The following is a 17,566-nucleotide window of genomic DNA, read 5'->3' on the forward strand; positions in this document are numbered from 1 at the left end:
TTGAACTGCAGGTACATGTAACAAGAGCTGTATAACTCATCTCCTTCTAATTTAGGCCACAAACTTATCAATCATCCATCTGTGGACACCTTCTGGAGGTCCAAGATCCATATGCTCCATGACCGCTGGACTAAGTCTGCAGTTGTAGGAGGGGACTATGTTGAAAAATAAATGTGCTAGGTTGTCTAAAATTGACTCCTACTACCTTAGGCCACAAACTTATCAATCACCCCTCGAAATAGTAGTTTTGGATTAATTGCGGGTGATAGTGGCATCATTGAAATGCATAAGAAGAAGTTTAAAGCTGGAATAGCAAGAAGATTTTGCACTGCTGAAGATGGCGGAGCTCCTGTGTGGTTCGTGCCAACCATCAACGACACAGCGTGCAATATGAAATGTCTCGTCTGAGAATCGTCCAAGGTCAGAATGGCAGAGACTACAAGTAACTGCATTTCATTCTGCACTCCCTGGAACACTGGAGAATGAGGGAAGATTTGATAGGGGCGTGCAAAGTTATGAGGGGTGCAGAGAGGGAAAATGCGAGCAGGCTTCTTTCCACTGAGATTAGGTGAGACTGGAACTGGAGGCGAAGGGTAAAAGTTGGAATGTCTAAGGGGAGCTCTCCACTCAGAGGATGGGGATTCTGTGGAACGAACTCCAGAGGAAGCGGTTTGATTGCAACATTTAAGAGTAATTTGGACGATAGGAGTGGTACAGAGGCTATGGAACAAGTGCAGATCAATGGGACTCAACAGAAAAACAGTTCAGCATGGATTGGATGGGCAGAAGAGCCTGTTTCTGAGCTGCAATGCTTACTTTTTTTTAATCTGAAGTGTTAAGAATAAAACTGGAGGTATAAAAGTTCTGAGTGTTTGGAGTTTCTTACTATTATCCCACTGGCTCTGACACCTGAAGCTCCTGTTGAAGAAGTTTGGATATGGGAAAGCATTATATTAAAGGTTAACATGGTGCTGAAATACCTCGGTTGTCTGATGCCAAGCCCATCGAAAGTCAATGGCATGAAAACTTTGTTGGATTCTTTGGAAGCCAAGAATGAGGCATAAAACTTGCTCTTACAGCTGTTTTATTAACTCTTACAAGAACTAAGATTCAAAGGATTTGAAGTACATTTATTATCAAGGAGAATGTATAAATGATGATTCGTCTGCTTACAGGCAGCCACAAAGCCAAAAACCAGAAAGAAGCCAATTAAACAAGACCAACACCCAATGTGCAGGAAAAGAGAAAAAAACACACAAATCTTGCCAACAATAAAAGCAAGCAACAGCACTCCAAATCATAGACCTGAATCCCAGAGCAGCCAGGGTAGGCCCACAGCCTTGGTCTCAGTTCATCACACAGTGAGGCAAATCGCCACAAAGCTTGCAGACATGAAGCACATAACAGCCGAAATAGTCTCACAGCCTCAGCACTGCAGAGAGAGGAATGAACATCGCGGAAAACCGAGTGGAATCAGCCCAATCCTCACCTCTGGTCCCGACACCCTGCTTTTTCAGTCTAACTGGACCGGTGTTTAAATCATCCAAACAGTAGGGATCATGCTGTTCACTAGGAACTGGGCCCAGACATCACTGCCCAGCCTGAGGCTGTTCTCGACCTTCCCAAATTGGCTCGGTACTTAGATCTATTGAACCTCACTCCTGGTTTAGTCGGATGGGTTCTGAACCTCCTCCTCGCTGATTGACTCGCTCCAACTCCATCTTAGACTCTGACACCGTCTCGAACACGCCTCGACCTCACTTCTCCTCAACCATGCCACACTCTGCTTTTGCATCGCACCTGCACGGCTAGAGCTCAAGTCAGCCTCGCCTTCGCTCACCTCTTCAATGTTTGCAGTGATAGTTTACCACAATTTACCACAGAGAAAGTGTTATTAAGCAAGTATTTAAACATATTTCTTGCCTTTTGAACTTTCAGTAAGTTGTCACCTGACTTCAGTAGTGCCACCTTAAACCAGAATGAATAAAGAAGAGGAGCCAAGAGAACAAAGTTCAAAGTAAATTTATTATCAAGATACATATATGTCACCACAGGTTCATTTTCCTGCGAGCATTCATAGTAAATTTAATAAGCATAATAGAATCAATGAAAGACTGCAACCAACAGGACAGACAAAGGAAATAATAACTAAATAAATAAATCAATGTTAGTTAGTAATAAATATTAAGAGTGCTTGAAAGTGAGTCTATAGGTTGTGCAAACAGTTCGGTGACGGGGCAAGTGAAGTTGTCTCCTCTGGTTCAAGAGTCTGATGGTTGAGGGGTAATTACTGTCCCTGAACTTGGTGGTGTGGGTACTGAGGCTCATGTACCTTCCTCCTGGTAGTGGGAGTGAGAAGAGAACATGGCCTGAATGGTGGGGGACAAAGAAAAAGCAGCTGTAGTCATCTCATTATCTCATTCTCCAACTACAGGTAACAAAATTCCAGTGATAACAATTAACCTCTAAAATAGCCAGACTCAAGTGTCTGACACCTGCTACTGGAACACTGAGAAGCTTCTAGAAATATACACAATCAGCTGTAGTGCAAGGCCTGGAAAATTCACTGAACAATACAGGCCATGGTAGTATAGCAGATAGCGTGACGCCATTACAGCTCGGGATGTTGGAGTTTGGAGTTCAATTCCAGCACCGTCCGTAAGAACATCCCGTGAGCATGAGGGTTTCCTCCGGGTGCTCCAGTTTACAGTTACTACTAATTGGTCATTGTAAATTGTCCTGTGATTAGGCTAGGTTTAAATAGGTGGGTTGCTGGGCCTGAAAAGCCTGCATCGCTAAATAAAATAATACAAATTAAAAATAAATAAAGTACAAGCAGAGAAATTAATCAAGAAAAATATGAGAAAAAAATAACAATTCTGAACCCTTACACCTCCAACAGCTTCCACCTCCTGGTCCTTGGTCCTACCTGGTGTGAATTTGTCACGCTGAACACAATAACCAGTGACTAACATCTCCCACTCCTAAGCTTTCCAGTACTGTGGGTACCCTTTCTCAAAGCTAGGCTGAGGGAGCACTGGTGTAGCACAGGGCATTGCAGTTTAATATGGAGCCATGAACTGGTCACCCTCAAAGTAGAAACATGCGCCAATACGAGTGGGGAAGTTCCTCACAATGCCGGGCACTGCGAAACTCAAATTTCTCTTTAGGTGCAATTCTGCTCTATTCCTGAAGGAGGCATTGCTCTGAATTATAGAATTTAGAGTATAGCATATTACAGCACAGTACAGGACCTTCAGCCCACAAGTTGTGTTGAGCTTTTAATCTACTCTAAGATCAATCTAACCATTCCTTCCTTCATAGCCCTCCATTTTTCCATCATTCATCTTCCTATCTAAGGTTATGTCCTTTCAAGCCTCACATTCAGGAGTTCTCCCATTGCTGTTTCACTAGTGAGGACCTGTGGTGATCTGGGTTGGCAGAAAGGATTGAATTTTAACTCCCTATTGACCATAAGACGTAGAAGCTGAATTAGGCCTATTGTCCCATTAAGTCTGCTCAGCCATTCCATTCTGACTCATTTACTATCCCTTTCAACCCCATTCTTCTGTCTTCTCCTGTAACCTTTAATGTTCTTGCTAGTAAAGAACCCAACAACTTCCACTTTGAATATACCCAATGACTCCACTGCTGTCTGTGGCAATTAACTCCAGAGATTCACCACCCTCAGACTAAAGAAATTCCTCCTCATCTCTGTTCTAAATGGACATCCCTCTATTCTGAGACTGTGCCCTTTGGCCCTAGACTCTCCCATCATAGGAAACATCCCCTCTGCATTCATGGAGCGTGATTGAACCAATTGACACCGGGTCTGAACAATGTTTTGGATCTAAGTGTCAATGTAAATGCCGGTGAAAACAGATGGGACAGATTATTATAGGGTGTCACTTTGAACAAGTGTGTTACTGTCAAAACACTACTAGCTTCCTTGTTGGGCACCATGTTTTAATGGTTCGCATGTGTCTCGCACTCCAACATGTATCTAAAACCAGTCCTGACATCGGGTCTCAGCATGAAACCCTCCACAGATGCTACCTGACTTACCGAGTTCCTCCAGCATTTTGTGTATGTGCTTCTAACACATCGCTGTTGCATTTTAGGGCAAAATTGTCCAACCCAGGCAGTTGTAATGGGTAACATTGAGCATCATGACAAGGGTTGAGACCAACCAGGAACACAACAATAGATGGACAGGGTGGGCAGGGGTAAGATCAATGAAAGGAAAACAGATCTAGGAAAGTAGAGGAGGGGTTATATTGATGTGACAAGGGCAAGTGCGCCTTTTTATTTCTCTCTGGGCTTTCGACAACACCAATACTCTGAATAAAGAGAGGGTCCAGAGGAGGCTCACAGGAATGAGTCCAGGAATTAAAGGGTTATCATACAAGGATTGCTTGATGGCTCTGGGTCTGTACTCACTAGAATTTAGAAGGATGAGGGGGGAGGGTCTCATTGAAACCTTTCTCATGTTGAAAGGCCTAGACAGAGTAGATATGGAAGGGATGTTTCGCATGGTGGGGGAGTTTAGGACAAGGGCACAGCCTCAGGATAGAGGGGTGTCCATTTAAAACAGAGATGCTGAGACATTTCTTCAGCCAGAGGATGGTGAATTTGTGGAATTTATTACCACAGGCAGCTGTGGAGGCCAGGTCGTTGGGTGTATTTAAGGCAGAGCTTGATAGGTTCTTGATTAGACACGGCACCAAAGGATACGGGGAGAGGGCCGAGCAGTGGAGCTGGGGAGGAAAAAATGATCAGCCATGATTGAATGGCAGAGCAGACTTGATGGGCCAAATGGCCAAATTCCACTCCTACGTCTTATGGTCTAAACCCGTCCTCCATATCAGCAGAAAACAATAGAAGCACACAAGGCAGCAACTGGAAAGAGAAGCAACATTAGCTCTTCAGGAGTAAGAACAATCTACCAGAGAGACTCAGTGAGCTAAGCAGCATCTGTGGGGGAGGAATAAATTGTCAGGTTGAGATCCTCCACCTCAGCCACTTCAGCATTTCAGGTCTGGGATCCTACATCAGAACTTCATCCTGATGCACCACACGGATGCTGCCTGACCTCCTGAGAATTTCCTTCAGATTTTCATTAATTTGTAGCTTCATGTTGATTTCCATCCTTCATATGGTACTTGATAATGCTGTTGTATCTCTACCGAAGGAACTTGGCTCCTCTCATTGACCCTACATAGAAGGTCTGCAACGTGAAGACATGTTGGTAAGGCATCAAAACCCACGTCAGGTCTCACTAAATCTCCCTGCAAGGCTTTGATGGTGGTGTGTGCTATTGCTATGTCCTTCACTTCCCAGTGAGGTTCTGTTTTCTTTTGACAGGATATGATAAACCAACTCAGATCCATTTGTAGCTTGGCGTGGGGTGAATTGTTCTTTCTGTTCCTCCTGTAGACGGGGAAGACCACACCCCTGGTTGATTGTCAGGGCCGCAATCTGGAAATAAATGAACAGCGGGACTGAATAAACCTTGTCAGTTGAAGTAAATTCAAGTCACATTGGAACAGATAGATGGCCTGGAGCTAATCTGGGAATTGATGCCTCATTTATTTCAAAGGTGTTTGGAAGTTCAGGGGAAGGGCGTGTCCAGAATGAAGGGTGGAGTGGGCCATCAACACCTGCCAATCCCATATGGACCATATATACTGTCCGTAGGCTAAAGACACCAACCAACCCCTCCCCCCAGTGGAGTAATGGCGAAGCCTTGGTATTAAATTATACTTTGCCCTTTGGAGTGAAGGAAGATGTGAGAGGACTGAAGGAGTGTACAAGATGGTAAGAAGAACACATGGAATGGGTCAGAGTATCCAGGGACAAGGACCGGAAGCCCAGAGGTGGTCTGTCTTGGGGCTGGAGGCCTGTCTCTGAGATGGTTTCGATGGGTAGGGGTGTGGGTGTGTGTGCGCACATGTGTGTGTGGTGAGTGTATGTGTGTGTGTGTGTGTGTGTGTGTGTGTGTGTGTGTGTGTGTGTGTGTGTGTGTATGTGTGTGTGTGTGTGTGTGTGTGTGTGGTGAGTGTGTGTGTGTGGTGAGTGTATGTGTCTGTGTGTGTGTGTATATGTGGTGTGTGTGTGTGTGTGTGTGTGTGTGTATGTGTGGTGAGAGTGTGTGTGTGTGTATGTGTGGTGAGAGTGTGTGTGTGTGTGTGTATCCATGTGTGTGCACTTTCGTGTGTGTGTGGTGGGTATGTGCGTGCGTGCGTGCGCGTATGTGCATATTGTGTGTGTGTGTGTGTATGTGTGGTATGGGAAAGGAGCTTGTTTTGCTGTTGTTTTGTTTTTGTTGTGGCTTATGTTGTTCTGTGCTACTATGTTGGCATCAGAATACGTAGCGACACTTGCGCATCCTTGAGTGTGCTTCAATGTATATGTTCGTCAGCAGGTACAGCTTCTATCCCACTGTTACAATTCTATTTGATGGACCTCCTGCATAATGTGATGGACCTTTGACCTCGTAATCAACCTCAACATGGCCTTGCACCTTATTGCCTGCCTGCACTGCACTTTCCCTGTAACTGTAACAGTTTATTCTGCATTACTTTATCCATTTTCCCTTGTACAACCTCGATACACCAACTTCATGAAATGATCTGTATGGATAGCATATGAAACAAGGTTCCTCACTGTATCTTGGTACACATGTTTGTTATGAGATCTCCGGGCCTGTGCTGGAAGTCAGACAACAATGGGCTCTGAACTTTCCAGAGCACCTTACCTGGTTAATTGTGGTTCAAATTATATCATTGTTTAAGCTTGTTAAGTTTATTTAGGGGATTCCGGGTCACTCATTGTGCTATTTAAGTGGATACTCTTTAGCGTTTATCAGGGGGTCCTATTTTTGAGAATGTTTGCATCTCGCAGAGTCACTCAGTTGAGCGGCTGTTGTTCCATTGGAATTCCTATGTATAAACATTGTTTGGGTTGTCTACATAGGTGTCTGTCTTTCCTCTGGACTAGGATTTCATCATTGCCTGCATACACCATGACAGTGACTACCATAAACCTTTTTACCAATTCATTCTTGGCACCCTCCATGTGACAGATACGACCTCACTAAGCATTTGTAGTCGTCTGTTTTATCTTTGTGGTGATACAACCATCGCTGAAAGAATCTTGGATGGAGATGAGAGGGTGTACAGGAGTGAGATATACCAGCTAGTGGAGTGGTGTTGCAGCAACAACCTTGCACTCAATGTCAGTAAGAGGAAAAAGCTGATTGTGGACTTCAGGAAGGGTAAGACAAGGGAACATGAACCAATTCTCATAGAGGTATCAGAAGTGGAGAGAGTGAGCAGTTTCAAGTTCCTGGATATCAAGATCTCTGAGGATCTAACCTGGTCCCAACATATCGATACAGCTATAAAGAAGACAAGACAGCAGCTATATTTCAGTAGGCGTTTGAGGAGATTTGGTTTGTCATCTAAAACACTCAAAAATTTCTATAAATGTACCATGGGGAGCATTCTGACAGGCTGTATCACTGTCTGGTATGGAGTGGAGGTCTACTGCACAGGGAAAAACAGCTACAGAAAGTTGTAAAATTAGTCAGCTCCATCGAGGGTACTAACCTTTGTAGTATCCAAGACATCTTCTAGGAGCGGTGCCTCAGAAAGGCAGCATCAATTATTAAGGACCCCCATCATCCAGGACATGCCCTCTTCTCATTGTTACTGTCAGGAAGAAGGTACAGAAGCTTGAAGGCACACACGCAGTTACTCAGGAACAGCTTCTTCCCCTCTGCCACCTGATTCCTAAATGCACATTGAACCCATGAACACCATCTCACTTTTTAATATATTATTTCTGTTTTGCACTATTTTAATCTATTTAATATACATATACAGTATAGACCAGGCATGGGCAAACTACAGCCCGCGGGCCATATGCGGCCCATTAAGCTTTTTAATCTGGCCTGCAGAACTTGATGAAATTATATTAATAAACCTTGTTAACGTTTTTTCCCCGCAATTCTGGTGTTTTCCCAATAGATGACGTACACTATATACATTGACCTTTGTTGAGGTGCAGCATACTACTCTACATTTGCGCTTTACTCTTTGTTCGGCTCGACCTATTTGTGTGAACAGGCGTTCAAAGTCATGAACATCAACAAAGCCAGCCACAGATCCAAGTTAACTGACCAACACCTCAAATCCACCCTGAGAATCGCCACAACAAAACTAAATCCAGACTTTGATGCGCTGGCTAAAAAGGGAGACCAACAACACTGTTCCCACTGAAATTAAAAATAAGTTTCTTCATTGTGTTATGTAAAAAATGCATTTGAAAATATTTTTTTCAATAAGCCTTACATGTTACATGTAATTTCTGTTAAGTGATGGACATGAGTAGTGCGCAGGTGCACGTACGTTCTCAAAATAAAAAATGTGCTCCAGATCAAATAACGCGCTCCGCATACTGGCGCGCTGTCACTGTTCTGTCTTTATGCTGGTCGTTGTTGAGTTTTGGCACAGGGGACAATTGAATAAGAAGGAGCAGGACAAGTAGACCTGCATCTCCTACCGTTTTTGAAATAAAGACAGTCAGGAGGAGAGTGATGATGATAATATCTTGAAGCATAACAGAATTTTCAGTGCTTTAAAATAATAACTGTTACTATTAAAAAAGCTGTATTTTATTCATTTTATTTTCAGTGTTTTAAAGGTCATTTCAATAAATAGCTAAATACCATGGGACTTCAAAGACAGATATTTTGTTGTAATGCATTTGTTCATTTTCAATTGAAATTAAAGCATATGTTTTCTACATATCCCATGATACTTTATTTTCTCTTATGAGGTGTATTACCAAAACACTCCGTCCATCTGCTCCTGGTCCGGCCCCCCTGTCACATTTCAGAACCCTTTGTGGCCCACTAGTCAAAAAGTTTGCCCACCCCTGGTATAGACTTACTGTATTTGATTTACTTAACTATTTTTCTCTATATTATTGTGTATTGCATTAAACTGCTGCTGCTGCTAAATTAACAAATTTCATGGTACATGCCAGTGATAATAAAACTGATTCTGATATCTACAATATATAGCTTATAGGAATATGGTAGATAAGACTACACTTGATCTGTTCTGGCCAGCTCACCATTGGACAGATGTGGAAGCTTTAGAGAGGGTACAGGTGAGATTTACCAGGATGATGCCTGGATTCGAGAGCATGTCTTGAGCGAGCTGGGGCTTTTCTATTTGGAATGAAGGAGGATGAGAAATGATTTAGTAGGTGTGTGTAAATTGATAAGAGGCATAGATTGAGTGGAGAGCCTGAAACTTTTTCGCAGGGTGGAAATAGCTGATATGTGAAAGTATAATCTTAAGATGATGGAATTGAATTGACTTTATTGCTTACGTCCTTCATACACATGAGGAGTAAAAATCTTTATGTTACATCTCCGTTCAAATGTGCAATTACAGTAATTTATAATAAATATTATGTACAACAGGATAGTCAATATAACATAGAAATACACTTGCGTCAGCATGAATTAAACAGCCTGATGGCCTGGTGGAAGAAGCTGTCCTGGAGACTTGGTCCTGGCTTTTATGCTGCAGTACCGTTTCCCGGATGTTAGCAGCCAGAACAGTTTGTGGTTGGGGTGACTCGGGTCTCCAATGATCCTTCAGGCCCTTTTTACACACCTGTCTTTGTAAATGTCCGGAATAGTGGGAAGTTTACATTTACAAATCCGCTGGGCTGCCTGCACCACTCTCTGCAGAGTCCTGCAACGGAGGGAAATACAGTTCCCATACCAGGTAGTAATGCAGCCAGTCAGGATGCTCTCAATTGTGTCTCTGTAGAAAGTTCTTAGAATATGGGGGGGGGGGGGGGGTCATACCAAACTTCTTCAACCGTCTGAGGTGAAAGAGGCGTTATTGTGCCCTTTTCACCACACAGCTGGTGTGTACAGACCACCTGAGATCCTCGGTGATCTTTATGCTGAGGAACTTAAAGCTGTTCACCCTCTCAACCACAGATCTATTGATGTCTACGGTGTCAGCATGTCTCCATTCCTCCTGTAGTCCACAACCAGCTCCTTTGTTTCGCGACATTGCGGGAGAGGTTGTTTCCTTGACACCACTGTGTCAGGGTGATGACTTCTTCCCTGTAGACTGCCTCATTATTATTTGAGATTAGGCCAATCAGTGTAGTGTCATCAGCAAATTTAACTAACAGAATTGGAGCTCTGGGTGGCAACACAGTCAGGGTATACCACCCTGAGGGGCAAGTGTTGCGGGTCAGAGGTGAGGGAGCCCACTCTTGCCACCTGCTAGCGATCTGACAAGAAGTCCAGGACCTAGCTACACAAGGCAGGGTGAAGTCTAAGGTGTCTGAGCTTCTCGTCGAGCCTGGAGGGAATTATGAATGCTGAACTGTAATCCAAGAACAGCATTCTCACATAAGCATCCCTCGTCTCCAGATGTGTAAGGACGGTGTGTAGAGCAGTGGCTATTGCGTCCAGTGTGGGTAGTACCATGCTGCAGATGTAGTCCTTGACCAGCCTCTCAAAGCATTTGCTTATTATTGAAGTGAGTACGATAGGATGCCAGTCGTTGAGACGTGTTACCTTGCTCTTTTTGGGTACAAGGACAATGGTGGATGTTTTGAAGCAGGAGGGCACTCTACATTGGGAGAGGGAGAGATTAAAAATTAAGAAAGTATAGGGGAGGTGCCAGAGGTAAGTTTATAACACGAAGAATGGTGGTTACGTGGAACACAATGCCAGGAGTGGTGGTCGAGGCAGATACATTAGAGACTTTGCAGAAATCCTTAGAGAGGTACATGGATGATAGCAAAATGGAGGCAGTGTGGGAGGGAAGGATTAGATTGGTCTTAGAGTTGGTTAAAAGGTTGGCACAGCATTGCAGACCGAAGCTATGGTCTATGAGGGATGATTGATAAGTTTGTGGCCTAAGGTAGAAGGAATCTATTTTAGAAAACCTAGCACATTTATTTTTCCTACATTTACATACTTAGTCCAGCGGTTGTGGAACACATGGATCCCTTCTTTGTAGAAGTCCGCATCTTGGACCTCCAGGAAGTGGTCCACGGCAGGGGTGATTGATGTTGGTGGCCTAAGGTAAAAGGAGATGAGTTATTAACTTCAAACTTTCTGCATAATCACTCAAAGAGTTGAACTACACATGCATCTAACGAGAGCTGTATACCTTATCTTCCTCTGGAGATCCAAGACTATGTTGAAAAATAAATGTGCTAGGTTTTCTAAAATTGACTCCGTCTACCTTAGGCCACAAACTTATCAATCACCCCTCGTATCTTCTTATCTTAATCTCCTTGGGCAGACCCTTGGGATTGAGGATGACCTCCTACTATGCAGGTTCTTTGGGTGATGAAGTTGTTTGAGACCCGTGTAACCTGCCTTGGGTGTGGCAGGAGGCACTTGATGTGATGGGTGGTATATTGGTAGTTTGGATTATTGTTGTCACGTGTACCAAGATACAGTGAAAAGCCTTGGTCTGCATGCCATCCATACTGGTCATTTCATCACAGCAATACATTGAGGTAGTACAAGGAAAAACCAAAGTAAATTTATGGTCAAAGTTCTAATATGTCACCATATTCTACCCTGAGATTCATTCTCTTGCAGGCATTTAAATGAAAATAAGGAAATACAGTTGAATTTATGAAAATCTGTGCATTAATAAAGACTGACAAACAACCAATGTGCAAAAAAAAGACAAATTGCACAAATTAAAAAGGCAATCCTCCAAGAGGACCACAGCCTTGCCATTGGGTTTGGAGGCCTGTGCACCTCAGTGACCCAGAGAACTAATTTGGCTGGTGTCAGGGCTTTATGCTTTGGCTCTTTGTTGGGTCACCCATGCTAAACAAGTCAAAGGGTGGAGGCCAGACTAAGAGTGGTCCACCAGTTCTCCAGGTTTAGGGGTTCAGCTCAGAGCTAATAGCTCTGAAGTAAAATGAAATTGCTATAGACACAGCAATGAAGAATCCTTTGACATCTGAGTGTGACGGTATTCCTGAGTCTCCAGCCGGGACTTGCAGGACTGACAGCGGTGAAAACCGAGAGGAAGCTGCTGACATGATGAAGGAAGACCTAAACACCGCCAGAGATGGAGGACCCTCATTGTTGCCCTGAAGACCAGCGGCATAATGGGCAGTAAGAAAGTGAAAAGAAACAATAACAGAACGCAGATTGTAGAGTTACAGTTACAGAGAAAGTGTAGTGCAGGCAGATAAGGCACGAGGCCAAGACGAAGTAGACTGTGAGGTCAAGAGTCCATCTTTTCATTCTCAGGAACCACTCAATAGTCTGATAACAGGGCAGTAGAAGCTGTCCTTCAGCCTGAAGATACATGCTTTCAGACCTTTGTCTGATGGGAGGAGGGAAGAAGAGAGATTGTTCTTGGTAGGTGGGGTCTTTGATTATGCAGCAGGAATTATGAACAGTGTCTATGGTGGTGGGGGGGGGGGGCTGGCATTCGCCATGCGTTGAGCTGCACCCACACTCTCTATAGTTTCTTGCAGTCACGGGCAGAACAGTTGCCATGACAACCCTCCAACTAAAATGAAGGTGACTGTGTGGAGGTGAGATGGAGGGGAAAAAAGTAGAGGGAGGGAAGAAGAACTATGTTGTATTTGATAGAGGTGTGCAAGATGAAAAGAAAAATAGAGTAGGCAGCCAAAGACCTTTTCCCAGTGCAGAAATGGTGATTGGAGGAATGTATAAGGGAGATGTCAGAGGTCATTTTTTTACACAGAGAGTGTTGGGTGCATAGAATATACTGCCTGGGATGATGGTAGAGGCAGATACATTAGGGACATTTAAGACACACTTAGGTAGGCTCATGGATGATGGAAAACTGGAGGGCTATCTTGGAGGGGAAGGTTAGATTAATCTTGGAGTTGGTTAAAGGGGGGGACAACATTGTGACTGAAGCACCTGTACTGTGCTGTAAAGTTCTATGTTGAAGCCATTATGAGCATAAGCTTAAATCATGGGAATAGAATTAGACCATTCAGCCCATTGAAGCTGCTTCACCATTTAGTCTCGGTTGATTTATTTTCCCTCTCAATCCATTCTCCTACCATCACCCTTTAACTTTTGATGCTGCGATTAATCAAGAACCCATTTCCACTTTAAACATTAATCTTGATAGGATGCTTTCTATAGTGTTTCTATGTTTAGTCAATGGACTATCCCTTCTTTGGTTTATGCTGGTCTTCTGCATCCTCCCTTCCAAGAGACTGAAAGCTCCAGGAGTCTGGACCAGTTCTCCATTGAGTGGAGGGATGTTTCATATTTTAATGAATTGTTGAGAATGGTCCTGATACAACTCTCCTGACATTCACTGGCCTGGACACAGCTCAGAGTAATTTAGTCATCGTTAGTGTGAACTTCTTGGACCAGAGCACATTGCACTCTTTATTTTAATCAAATCCTGTAGGAGAAACAATCACTACCTTTGACTAATCTGCACCACTTCCACTCCACCCCAGAATTTCCAGGCCTGCACACCACCTTCCCTCTCCTCAAGTTGCCCCACTACCTCCACCCCTCATCTTCTCTGCCCACTTCAATGCCTCCATCTCACCCCCCACACAATCACTCTCCATCTCTTTACTTTTCCCAGGATAGGGGGATGCTAAAGTTAAAGGGCATAGATTTAAGGTGAGAAGGGGAAGTTTTGGGGGGCAAGTTTTCCACTCAGAGGGTGAGGGGTATATGGAATGAGCTGTCAGTCAAACCTGTTGAGCAGGGGTTCCCAGCTTTTTTTTTATTTCATGAACCCCTACCATTATCTGAGGGGTTGTGGACCCCAAGATGGAAACCCCTGCTGTAAAAGCAGGTACTATTGGGTTCACAAATAGGAAAGGGCCAAATGCAGGCAGGTGGGACTAACTCAGATAGACATCTTGGTCAGCATGGATGAGTTGGGCCGAAGGGCCATAAAACTTCCTGTATGACCCCCTCCTTTTGCTATCTCCCTCCCCACCTGATTTCAACTATCTCCCCACCTCTATCCTTTCTACATTCTCCCCTTCGCCTATTCTTCTACATCTTCTCTTACACTTCCCTCTACTTTGGCCTCCGCTCCATTTCTCTACCTCCCTTCTCCTGCTTTCACCCTCATTCTCTCTTCCTTCACCGTCCAAGCTCTCTCCCTCTTCGTTTCCCATCCATTTACGCTTATCCTCCGCTCCCTCTCTCTTGCACATCTCGCCCCGGTCCACTCCGCCCTCCTCCCGGCCGCGTCTCGTCGACCTCTCGGCTACGCGCCCGGTGCGAGAACGGACTTCTCTGCCACGCACAATCAAACGCGTTAACGTTAATTCTTTTCTCTCTCTGCGCCCGTGGTTGTTTCGTGAATAAACACACCTTATCACGAGTCCGCATCCTTTTACTGAATCAATCACTTCAAAAGGACACGTTTCATTGTTAATTGAAAGCAGAGAGCGCACAACCTGTTTGCTTTAGAACGAAGTTTCCGCGCCGGCCAAGCGCAGACGATTTAAGAGTTCTCATTACACATTATTTCCTTTGATATTGTTTTCTAAGCTGTATGTAAACAAGTCACGACTGAAAAATAATAGCGGGATGTGATTGAATGCAACGGGAAAGACAGCCTGAGACTGCCTGGGTAGCTGGGTTATTGAAGAAGCCGCCTGTTCTGTGTGTGCGTGTGTGGGGTGGGGAGGGGGGATCAAATCCATTTCAAAGCTCTTCACCAACGGTGCATCGTCCAGTGTCTTCGTCCACTAGTCCGCAATAAAATATACACCATCTGGGTAGGATGATGCCCAAGGACCGGCAGACTGATAAAGCTCGTCTGCCGCACTTGATACACTGAGAGAGAAGGTCGTGGAATGACTTGATTGCAATGACTGATTGCAGATTAAGTCTGGAAGTGATTGCAGTCGGTTCAAACTAACGGCAACATGTTTTAAACACGATTGCACTATGCACTGGTGCCAACGCCACCAGCGGGATCAATTCCGATAACTATCCACTGCTCCCCTTCAATGAAATCCTTATCTGCAGAAAGGGGGGGGGGTTATATAGAAATCGCTGGGGAAACGAGCAGGTAGTATTTTTGTTTTCTCCCCCCCCCCCACCACCTCCGACCTGCCTTCTCTATTAACGCCCCGCCGCGTCCGATCTCTGGGAGCGGCGATATCAAAGGAATTTCTCCTTGCAAGGTTCAATACTCCGTAGTGTGTCGGTTTCGGGGAGGTGGTGAGCAGGATGGCTGGGGGGGGGGGGGGGTGAGTTGCGCCGCCGTAACTGGACGACGAAAAGAAACACGGACTCACTGAAAGAACCCTCACCCCTCCTCCCTCCCCCCCCCACGTCTCTCTCTCTCTCTCTCTCTCTCTCTCTTTCTCTCTCCCTCTCTCTTTCTCTCTCCCTCTCTCTCTCACTCTTCAAAAACATCAAACGGTATACGTGGAAGCACCTCGCCCTCGGGGGAAAAAATATCTGCATCTGCAAACGGTATAAATAAAGTACGCCCATTTTCAAGCTAGGAATTTCAGAGCGCCTTCATTGGCAGAGAGTCAGAGGGATAATGAAATAAGTGAGAGAGGGAGAGAGAAAGAGAGAGGGAGCTAAAATCCTCCGTCCCATATTAGTTATCTAAATGCACTGGACTTCAAGATGAGTATTTAACGAGGCGGAGGTAAGCGGCAAGGAAGAGTGCTAGACCCCAGCCCAAGCTGAACAAGGTTGCGGAATAGTTCCCAGAGGTTTAGCTTAGCATTTATACGGAGCTTCTTGTGTTAAATATATCTGAAGAGAAATATTTGAACGCAGGAACCCCTTATTTAATTGGGAGAAGTTTACTGTGTCTTGTAAATTAAAATATTTGAGTGGTACTTTTCCCTATTTTAACTTTAGGCGGTTGATCTATACTTTAGCCTCACTTTTCATCCTCGGTTGCACCGGGATAGCGGGAGTTGTTACAACATATTCCAGAGAGAGAATGGGATCTGACCTGAAGTGGCAGGCCAGCACTGGACTGTGGCGCCCGCTGCTTTTTACCGTCGTCTTGCTCCAGTTCGGTGGCTTCTCCGACGCCAGGAAGAGCTGGAAGGCCGGTCGCCAGAATTCGCACTACCGCCGGGCGCAGGGCTTGGCCGCCCGCGACAGGAACCAGGCGCCCGGCTGGAACCAGCAGCAGCAGCCCGGCACGGCAGCCACCGAGGAAAGTTTTACGCTGGATTTCACCGCCGTCGAGGGCAACATCGACAACTTCATGGCTCAGATCAAGAGTTTGGCTCAGTCTCTCTACCCCTGCTCCTCTCAGAAGCTGAACGACGACATGAAACTTCACTTTCTGGCCAATACCTCCGTTACCTGCAATGACGGCACCCCGGCCGGGTATGTATCACCTCAGTCTGACTGACGCCCGTCACGTTGCTCAAACCGCCCCTCAGCCTCACCGCCACTTGTTACAGACCCGTAGATATCTTGCAGAACCCCCCCCCCCCCACCTCAGACGTCTATTCGGCGCACTGACCCCGTGCTATCTATCTCTCCAGAATACTCGAAATTACCGCCAGAGAGTTACCAAGTAGAAGTTTAAGGGTGACGAGGAAGACTTTGACAAGGGGAGACTCACAACATTCTATATAAATTATCATCTTTAATTTTAATGCCAGTGACCTTAAATCTACGTCCCACCCCGGCTTCTGAACGCTTAGTGAGGGGAATGCGCGCCCTCGCATCTCACTCTCCTAGTAATAAAGTGTTGTAAGTTCTCAGGGAGACGCTCCCCGAGCCCAGAAATGAGCTCCTCTCGAGACACGTGAATCCACTCGCGGTCGCTGACCATGCTCTCTTCTCGCTGCTGCGTTCAGAAAGAGTTACTACCCCTCAACCATCAGGCTCTTGAACTTCGGTCACCCCATCACTGAACTGCCCCCACAACCTATGGACTCATTTTCAAGGACTCTTCATCTCATGCTCTCGATATTTATTACTCATTCATTCATTTATTTATTATTTTCCCCCCTTTTTTTTATTCGCGCAGTTTGTTGTGTTTTGCACGCTGGTTGTTTGTCCGTCCTTTTGGCCGCAGTCTTTCGTTGATTCCAGGATTTACTGTGTATGCCCGCAAGAACACGAAACTCAGGGTAGAGGTACTTTGGGCTTTGACTGCGGGCTTGCCAGCTAGGTTTAGTAGGACTGTGGAGCGGGTGCGAAGGAGCTGGCTTGCCTTCGGTTACCCGACACTCACGTCGCGGGAACTCTATCCCAGCGTACGTGGACTCTGCAGTTTTGACCCTCTGCCCTTCGTGAATCGGACACCTTGGTCAGTTTCAGACACCCGCTGTACTGAGTCCTACATCCAACGGCGAATGGATGCATTCCCGGGCCTATAGGAAGAATGAAGGGGTGAGGTGGGAATTGAAACCTACCGAATACTGAAAGGCCTAGATTGACCGGATGTAGAGAGGATGTTTCCCATAGTGGGGGAGTCTAGGACTAGAGGACACAGATTGAGTGGATATGGAGAGGATGTTTCCCATAGTG

General features: G+C 45.2%; 1 protein-coding gene and 1 long non-coding RNA gene across 4 annotated transcripts in view; one reads left to right on the forward strand and one right to left on the reverse strand.

The window, feature by feature from the left end:
- Window positions 1–2,074: 2,074 nt before the first annotated feature.
- On the reverse strand, window positions 2,075–16,155 carry LOC132379969 (uncharacterized). The gene is made up of 3 exons (XR_009507583.1): window positions 16,026–16,155; window positions 11,025–11,126; window positions 2,075–5,478 (listed from the first exon to the last, which is right to left on the reverse strand). It is a non-coding gene; the product is annotated as an uncharacterized LOC132379969 (long non-coding RNA).
- notum1a (notum, palmitoleoyl-protein carboxylesterase a) overlaps window positions 15,454–17,566 on the forward strand; it is an 80,687-nt gene continuing 78,574 nt past the window's right edge. The window contains exons 1-2 of one of the 3 annotated variants that reach the window (XM_059948381.1): window positions 15,454–15,710; window positions 15,929–16,411. In XM_059948381.1, coding sequence (XP_059804364.1) covers window positions 16,014–16,411 — 398 coding nt within the window. In that variant the 5' untranslated portion in view covers window positions 15,454–15,710; window positions 15,929–16,013. Of the gene's footprint in view, window positions 16,412–17,566 lie in introns of all 3 variants that reach the window. The other 2 variants (XM_059948380.1, XM_059948382.1) reach the window with 2 other exon arrangements.

The sequence above is a fragment of the Hypanus sabinus genome, chromosome 23 (genome assembly GCF_030144855.1).
Source record: "Hypanus sabinus isolate sHypSab1 chromosome 23, sHypSab1.hap1, whole genome shotgun sequence".
Classification (NCBI taxonomy): Eukaryota; Metazoa; Chordata; class Chondrichthyes; order Myliobatiformes; family Dasyatidae; genus Hypanus; species Hypanus sabinus.